Genomic DNA, 9,676 nt, shown 5'->3' with positions numbered 1-9,676 from the left:
CAAAATTGGTTAAAGAAAGTTGCAAATGGACTGTTGTGCGATATACAGTGCATTTGGAAAGTAATCAGACTGCTTCCCTTTTTCCACATTTTGTTACGTTACAGCCTTATTCTAAAATTGATTAAATATTACACACAATACCCCATAAGGACAAAGCGAAAACATTAAAAAACAATTTTTTTGCTAATTTATATATAAATAAATCCATACAGAAATACCTTATTTACATAAGTATTCAGACCCTTGATATGAGACTCGAAATTGAGCTCAAGTGCATCCTGTTTCCATTGATCATCCTTGATATGTTTCTACAACTTGATTGGTGTCCAACTGTGGTAAATGAAATTGATTGGACATGATTTGGAAAGGCACACACCTGTCTATATAAGGCAGTTGACAGTGCATGTCAGAGCAAAAACCAAGCCATGAGGTCGAAGGAATTGTCCATTGAGCCCCGAGACAGGATTGTGTCGAGGCACATATCTGTGTAAGGGTACTAAAAAATATCTGCATCATTGAAAGTCCCCAAGAACAGGGTGGCCTCCATCATTCTTAAATAGAAGAAGTTTGGAATCACCAAGATTCTTCCTAGAGCTGGCCACCCGGCCAAACTGAGAAATCGGGGGAGAAGGTACTTGGTCAGGGAGGTAACCAACAACCCGATGGTCACTCCAGCAGAGCTCCCGAGTTTCTCTGTGGAGATGGGAGAACCATCCAGAAGGACAACCATCTCTGAAGCACTCTACCAATCAGGCCTTTATGGTAGAATGGACAGACGGAAGCCACTCCTTAGTAAAAGGCACATGACAGCCCAGTTGGAGTTTGCTAAAAGGCACCTAAAGGACTCTGACCATGAGAAACAAGATTCTCTGGTCTGATGAAACCAAGATTGAACACTTTGGCCTGAATGGCAAGCGTCACGTCTAGAGGAAACCTGGAACCCGCCATATGGTGAAGCACGTTGGTGGCAGCATCATGCTGTGGGGAAGTTTTTCAGCTGCAAGGACTGGGAGACAGGATTGAGGGAAAGATGAATGGAGCAAAGTACAGAGAGGTCCTTGATGAAAACCTGCTCCAGAGAGATACAGACCTCAGACTGGGGCAAAGGTTCAACTTCCAACAGGACAACGACCCTAAGTACACAGCCAAGACAACGCAGGAGCGGCTTCGGGACAAGTCTCTGAATGTCCTTGAGTGGCCCAGCCAGAGCCTGAACTTGAACCCTAATCAAACATCTCTGGCGAGACCTGAAAATAGCTGTGCAGCGACGTTCCCCATCCAACCTAACAGAGCTTGAGAGAATCTGCAGAGAAGAATGGGAGAAACTCCCCAAATACAGTTGTGCCAAGCTTGTAGCATCATACCCAAGAAGACTCGAGGCCTCAATCGCTGCTGAAGGTGCTTCAACAAAGTACTGAGTAAAGGGTATGTAAATGTGATTTCAGTTTTTTATTTTAAAATACATTTGCAAAAATCTCTAAAAACCTGTTTTGCTTTGTCACTATGGGGTATGGTGTATAGATTGATGATGAGAAAAAAACAAAAAACAGGTTGTAACATAACAACATGTGGAAAAACTAAAAAAGGGGTCTGATTACTTTCCAAATACACTGTAGATTGCAAAATAGTTGGGAAGAGATTTCGACGTTTTTTTTTTCATGGTGTAGGGCAGGGGTGTCAAACTCATTCCACGGAGGGCCTAGTGTCTGCAGGTTTTTGGTTTTTCCTTTCAATAAAGCCCTAGACAACCAGGTGTGGGGAGTTCCTAACTAATTAGTGATGTTAATTCATCAATCAAGTACAAGGGAGGAGCGAAAACCCGCAGACACTCGGCCCCCCGTGGAATGAGTTTGACACCTGTGGTGTAGGGTTTATGAACTGATACACAAAATGACGCTGGATTCAAAACTGAGTTTTTCCAATTTCAATTATTATACAAAATTATTGCAACCAATAGAATGTTTTATACAGTTGAAGTCAGAAGTTTACATACACCTTAGCCAAATACATTTAAACTAACTAAGTTTTCACAATTCCTGACATTTAATCCTAGTAAAAATTCCCTGTCTTAGGTCAGTTAGGATCACCACTTTATTTTAAGAATGTGAAATGTCAGAATAATAGTAGAGAGAATGATTTATTTCAGCTTTTATTTCTTTCATCACATTCCCAGTGGGTCAGAAGTTTACATACACTCAATTAGTATTTGGTAGCATTGCCATTAAATTGTTTAACTTGGGTCAAACATTTCAGGTAGCCTTCCACAAGCTTCCCACAATAAGTTGGGTGAATTTTGGCCCATTCCTCGTGACAGAGGTGGTGTAACTGAGTCAGGTTTGTAGGCCTCCTTGCTCGCACACGCTTTTTCAGTTGTGCCCACAAATTTTCTATAGGACTGAGGTTAGGTCTTTGTGATGGCCACTCCAATACCTTGATTTTGTTGTCCTTAAGCCATTTTGCCACAACTTTGGAAGAATGCTTGGGGTCATTGTCCATTTGGAAGACCTATTTGCGACCAAGCTTTAACTTCCTGACTGATGTCTTGAGATGTTGCTTCAATATATCCACATCATTTTCATGCCTCATGTTGCCATCTATTTCGTGAAGTGCACCAGTCCCTCCTGCAGCAAAGCACCCCCACAACATGATGCTGCCACCCCTGTCCTTCACGGTTGGGATGGTGTTCTTCTGCTTGCAAGCCTCCCCCTTTTTCCTCCAAACATAACGATGGCCATTATGGCCAAACAGTTCTATTATTGTTTCATCAGACCAGAGGACGTTTCTCCAAGAAGTACAATCTTTGTCCCCATGTGCAGTTGCAAACCATAGTCTGGCTTTTTTATGGCGGTTCTGGAGCAGTGGCTTCTTCCTTGCTGAGCAGCCTTTCATGTTATGTCAATATAGGACTCGTTTTACTGTGGATATAGATACTTTTGTACCTGTTTTCTCCAGCATCTTCACAAGGTCCTTTGCTGTTGTTCTGGGATTGATTTACACTTTTCACACCAAAGTACGTTCATCTCTAGGAGACAGAACGAGGCTGCGTGGTCCCATGCTGTTTATACTTGCGTACTATTGTTTATACAGATGAACGTGGTACCTTCAGGCGTTTGGAAATTGCTCCCAATGATGAACCAGACTTATGGAGGTCTACCATTTTTTTCTGAGGTCTTGGCTGATTTCTTTTGATTTTCCACTGATGTCAAGCAAAGAGGCAGTGAGTTGGAAGGTAGGCCTTGAAATACATCCACAGGTACACCTCCAATTGACTCAAATGATGTCAATTAGCCTATCAGAAGCTTCTAAAACCATGACATCATTTTCTGGAATTTTCCAAGCTGTTTAGTAAATGTAAACTTCTGACCCACTGGAATTGTGATACAGTGAATTATAAGTGAAATAATCTGTCTGTAAACAATTGTTGGAAAAATGACATGTGTCATGCACAAAGTAGATGTCCTAACCGACTTGCCAAAACTATAGTTTGTTAACAATAAATTTGTGGAGTGGTTGAAAAACGAGCTTTAATGACTCCAACCTAAGTGTTTGTAAACTTCCGACTTCAATTGTATATAGTGGATACAACCATCCCAGCTCTGCAGATTTTGCTGAGAATAGACAGAATCATTACATCGTTTTGGTATTGTCCATATGTAGCTTGTTTTTGGTCGCAGGTTCAGGAATGGCTGAAGAATTGTAACATTTACCTGGAGCTAACTCTGCAAATAGCACTGCTGGGTGATTTAAAAAGTCATAGTCAATCGATCAATAATGTAATACTCTTAGCAAAAATGTTTATCTTTAATTTACAATATGTAGAATCTATGAGAAAAGAACGGTTCAGAAATTTTGAGAAACATCACAGCACAGTTTAAAAATATATGGCAAATAGAATTTGGGTAGTTCGAGGACATTTCTAATTTGAGTCTTGAGCTGAAAAAGCTTAATAACCTCTGGTCTATGGTGATATGAAGAATAGCTCTATGTCTGATAGCTCTATGGTGATGGTGGCTTTATCAGGACATTTCACTCTAACCACACGTCTTCTTCGCACATTGGTACAGTATCTCTACCCGTAAACAACTATACATTACAGGAACTGAGTTGTGCTGGTAATTCACTGTATTTGATAATGTAATACCCTAATAACTTTATGTGTGAGAAACTGTAACACACGGACAATGCACAGGATTACTTGATTTGTTGCTATTGATTTGGAGTGGCCCGTCACGTGCAGCATTCTATACAACACCGCCCTCCAGTGTTCAATGTGGATATAACAAAGGACACATTAAAAGGGTACAACTTTGGGTATATGATGGGGAAAATACACAATTATCACTTTCTAAACCAAAACAACTTGAAATAGTTAATCTTATTCAAACATTTATTTGATCCAATTCTTTGGAATGTAGTAGTCATTGATCAGAGTCAGAAACAACATAGACAGATGGGTAGAAGCTGACCAGGGAGTCAAATGGCACCCTATTCCCTACACCGTGCACTACTTTTGACCAGAGCCCTATGGGTGCACTATATAGGGAATAGGGACATTTGGGACGGAGTCCAAGTAAAGAAAAATTACTTGAGTCATTAAGGCCTCAACTGCTAACTTCTTTTTTTCTTTTTTATCTGGGACGGCAAATTACAGAAGCAGTATTGAAAATCAAACATTTTGTAGAAAAAAAATGGCACAGACATTTGTGACAGTACAAAAAACACAAGGTGATATAACATACCAAGTTAAACATTACGTAAGTAAAGAGACATGTATAGCTTTTTCAATAATGAAAAACATCTCCATAATTGTACATTTCAGAACTATATCATCTGAAAGCATATAAAAGAGTTATCTGTAACACTGTCTTATCCTTCTTTTGCTTTCTTTCTCTTTTTTCACAAGTCAATATCATAAACAACACAAAGATCTTTTAAATATATCAGTGCAACATTGTTTTCACATCTATTGCTGCAGCATCCTTTCCTATTGACGAAGACTACACCAAAACATTATGCCTTTACAAGTGGTGGAACCATACAAATAGAATGACTCATTTTAATTCCAATCATTCTAATCCTATGGAATGTGGAATACTGTTATGAGCTCGAAGCAGAACTATGAAACATCTGTTTAACTAGCTACCCCGCATGAAGAAAACATGAAAGAATCTAAACATAGAAGCTCATAGACCCCGGCGGAAGGAATAAACAGTATAGCTACATCACATCCATTGATTAAACCATGGATCTGTCTTCGCCATTTTATACAGTACTTTGTTTTGTCTGAACTCTTCACATTAACATTCAATACAGACAAAAAGGAGAGCAAAGAGGATGTAGGCTACAGTACATGAAAACAGCATGACGTCATAAGAGTCTCTTTCATTCTATCAAGGGCCATCATTCCACCACAGAGATGTAGGGCCGGTTTCCCAGACATAGATTAAGCCTAGTCCAGGACTTGAAAGCATTCTCAACGAGATTCTGAATCTATGTCTGAGAAACTGGCCCATAATGTCCCAGGTATTGTCATAGCACTGTGATTGCATTTTCTTCGTAGAGATGCTTCAGCCGCCCATTCTGTTGTCTGAATACGTCCTAAATACCACCATATTCCATATATAGTACACTACTTTTATATAGCCCATAGGGCTCTGGTCAAAAGTAATGCACTCTTTAGGGAATAGGGTGCCATTTGACACTTCTTCACTCTCTCCTTGTTAGGCCTTTGTAGCCAATTGTTGCCCCTATTAATAAGGCTCAATACTGATGATCATGGCTGAATCTGAACATCTCTCAAAAGGCCATAACCATTGGCTATAATAACCCTCATTTCCCAGGCAGCATTGGGAGAGCACCAATGGAACATAACAACACAAAATGCCTATTACATACATGATGACAGCCAGATAACATTGCCTATGATACATAAACCACAAAGAAAGGATACTGCAGCATTTTGTCTCTTTTTATAAAGGCGCTCAAATATATTAAAACCTATGTACAATAAGTTGGATGTGTCATGTGCTATGGAGGGATGGCATGGAATCCTGCCAATCTGACCCTGCTCTACCAACCTAACGTACTGCTATGATCAGAATCAGACTCTACCAGCCGATGCCTAACATACTGCTATGATCAGAATCAGACTCTATCAGCCGATGCCTAACATACTGCTATGATCAGAACAGAATCAGTGGAGAAAAGGCAACAGAAATTTTCAAAAAGGCACTGTGGAACTAGACACAGGTCTAGGGCCAGGGCAAGCACCCTCTGGATGCATACACACATGCATGCACATACACTTGCTCACGCACGCACACGTACATGCACGCACACACACACACACACAAACAAGATGCACAAATCGATGCACAAATCGATGCAGACATACAAACTGATAACATGACCAGCCGAAGAGCCACGCATCAGGATAGTGAATATACGTTTCTATGCTATTTCTGTGAAATAATAATGACCTCTGATGAAAAATAAAATATCCTATCCTTCCAGAAGAAAAATAACAAAAACATGATAAATACTTCCATCTCAATTGGTCTCATCACCAGCATCTGATTACAGAAAAACAAAGCACGTCGCAAAACAAACAAAAAACTAAAGAATCATTTTTGCTGTACACGTTTTATTATACACAGTGCCCACTACGGGTAGGTTCCTTTCACTGCAGCTCCTGAGAATAGCATGGCTCAGTCACAACCTCCCACCATTGCTAAAGCCAGCTGCATCCCAAATGCCACCCTATCCCCTACATAGTGCACTATATAAGGAATAGGATAACACTTGAGTCACAACTCACAACCCTCCGTCCGGTGGTCTAGTTCCTCCAGCTATGAGGCTGCTTGTGTTCTCTTCCCTCAGAGGATGACGCTCACGCTCTGTGAGCGCTCACGCTCTCACGCTCTCACGTTCTGTGCATTTAGCTTGCTGTCCTTCTTTAGCTTGACGCCGTCCACCAGCTCAAAGTTATAGTTCTCCAGAGCCGACAAGTTCCTGCTGTCGGACATGTGGCCGTGCGAGCAGGCACAGTAGAGGACAACACCACAGATGGCTCCCAGGAAAACCCCCAGAGCGCTCATAGCGATGATGGTGATGAGAATGGGGTCCAGGGTTTTTAGCATGTTGCCTGGGCCACCCAGCTCGCTATTCTCCACTTCCTCTGGGTAGTAGGGGTCCATCGCTGAAATAGAGATGGAAAAGAAACACTTTAGTAGCCTGGGGTGGTCTAGACTAGCAGTTACTCCTGCTGCCTTCAAAGCACACATGTACTGTATGCCAGTGCTGGCATGGGTTTGAATCTGTCCCACGCCCTTCTAACACAGCATCTCTCCTCTTTACTTTCTTGTCCCTCTTCACTTTAGTTGTTAAGGATGGAAGATCCTTAAAAAAAACTTTAACAGCTGGATACATACAGTATATGGCCTAGCATGAGCTCGAATTTAGAGAGTTAGAGATTTAAAAAAAATATATATTACAAGCTCAATGAGCAGTGAGGTACTGCACTCACGGTATATGCAGATCTCTGTTGGCTGGGACGTAGGAGCCTCTGGTATATCTGGATCTGGAGGAGAAACAAAGTTGTTCTACATCATAAGCAGGATCAGTATTGTAACAAACTACCATTCTGGTTACCTTCCCAAAGATGTCCAGAAGTCCTGGTTGAAGGATTTCATATTTCCTGCCTGTTCCCTTCCAATAGGATTTGCAACCTTAGCAGAGTCAAGGTGGGCAGTGACTAGGGTTGATGGGTGGGAACCCGATTACCGAGATTTACCGGGATTTACAGCCCAAAACCGCTCCCTTTTCACGGAATAAATAGCTGCGAGAATCCGGTCAATTATAATAAATTATTTATATACAGCATGGCGTGAAATTGAACTGTTAAATGATATGCAATGTTTAAATCTGGCTTCTCTGCGGCCTCTGCATGATGAATCATCAATGCTCAGGGTGGGGACAGACAGCCCATCTCACAGCACTCTCTCGCAGTCTTGAGCACTCTCTCCATTAACTCCATCCAAAATAGATGATCCTGTTCTAGATTGATATATATATATTTTTTAATTTAACCAGGTAGGCCAGTTGAGAACAAGTTCTCATTTACAACTGCGACCTGGCCAAGATAAAGCAAAGCAGTGCGACACAAACAACAACACAGAGTTACACATGGAATAAACAAACGTACAGTCAATAATACAATAGACAAATCTATATACAGTGTGTGCAAATGTAGTAAGATTAGGGAGGTAAGGCAATAAATAGGCCATAGTGGCAAAATAATTACAATTTAGCATTAACACTGGAGTGATAGATGTGCAGATGATGATGTGCAGGTAGAGATACTGGGGTGCAAAAGAGCAAAAATAAATAACAATATGGGGATGAGGGTAGTTGGATGGGCTATTTACAGATGGGCTGTGTGCAGGTGCAGTGATCGGTAAGCTGCTCTGACAGCTGATACTTAAAGTTAGTGAGGGAGATATAAGTCTCCAGCTTATATCTGCAAGATTTTTGCAGTTCGTTCCAGTCATTGACAGGAGAGAACTGGAGGGAAAGGCGGCCAAATGAGTAGTTGGTTTTGAGGATGACCAGTGAAATATACCTGCTGGAGCGCGTGCTACAGGTGGGTGTTGCTATGGTGACCAGTGAGCTGATATAAGGCGGGGCTTTACCTAGCAAAGACTTATAGATGACCTGGAGCCAGTGGGTTTGGCGATGAATATGAAGCGAGGGCCAGCCAATGAGAGCATACAGGTCGCAGTGGTGGGTAGTATATGGAGCTTTGGTGACAAAAACGGATGGCACTGTGATAGACTACTTCCAATTTGCTGAGTAGAGTGTTGGAGGCTATTTTGTAAATGACATCGCCGAAGTAAAAGATTGGTAGGATAGTCAGTTTTACGAGGGTACATTCAATTCACATTTCCACAAACTTCAAAGTGTTTCCTTTCAAATGGTACCAATAATATGCATATCCTTGCTTCAGGGCCTGAGCTACAGGCAGTTAGATTTGGGTATGCCATTTAGGGAAAAATGTTTTTAAAAAAGGGGGCTATCTGTAAAAAGTTTTTAACACAGTGTCTAAAGAAGGGCTAGAAGTATACAGAATGGTGTCGTCTGCGTAGAGGTGGATCAGAGAATCACCAGCATCAAGAGCGACATCATTGATATATACAGAGAAAATAGTCTGCCCGAGAATTGAACCCTGTGGCACACCCATAGAGACTACCAGAGGTCCGGACAACAGGCCCTCCGATTTGACACACTGAACTCTATCTGAGAAGTATTTGGTGAACCAGGCAAGGCAGTCATTTGAGAAACCAAGGCTGTTGAGTCTGCCGATAAGAATGCAGTGATTGACAAAGTCGAAAGCCTTGGCCAGGTCGATGAAGACGGCTGCACAGTACTGTCTTTTATCGATGGCCGTTATGATATCGTTTAGGACCTTGAGCGTGGCTGAGGTGCACCCATGACCAGCTCTGAAACCAGATTGCATAGCGGAGAAGGTACGGAGGGATTCGAAATGGTTGGGGATCTGTTTGTTAACTTGGATTTCGAAGACTTAAGAAAGGCAGGGCAGGATAGATATAGGTCTGTAACAGTTTGGGTCTAGAGTGTCTCCCCTTTGAAGAGGGGGATGACCACAGCAGCTTTCCAA

The 9,676-nt window shown here is 41.6% G+C and overlaps 1 protein-coding gene across 1 annotated transcript in view; it reads right to left on the bottom strand.

Annotated features, from left to right (window-relative positions):
- Window positions 1–4,373: 4,373 nt before the first annotated feature.
- LOC120020399 (neuropilin-1a-like) overlaps window positions 4,374–9,676 on the bottom strand; it is a 76,515-nt gene continuing 71,212 nt past the window's right edge. The window contains exons 17-18 of the mRNA XM_038964028.1: window positions 7,526–7,579; window positions 4,374–7,198 (exon numbers count right to left, since the gene is read on the bottom strand). Of these exons, the coding sequence (XP_038819956.1) occupies window positions 6,915–7,198; window positions 7,526–7,579 (338 nt within the window). The 3' untranslated portion in view covers window positions 4,374–6,914. The remainder of the gene's footprint in view (window positions 7,199–7,525; window positions 7,580–9,676) is intronic.

The sequence above is a fragment of the Salvelinus namaycush genome, chromosome 25 (assembly GCF_016432855.1).
Source record: "Salvelinus namaycush isolate Seneca chromosome 25, SaNama_1.0, whole genome shotgun sequence".
NCBI lineage: Eukaryota > Metazoa > Chordata > Actinopteri > Salmoniformes > Salmonidae > Salvelinus > Salvelinus namaycush.
Note: the sequence above shows the minus strand (reverse complement) of the source record. Positions and strands in the feature narration are given on the sequence as shown.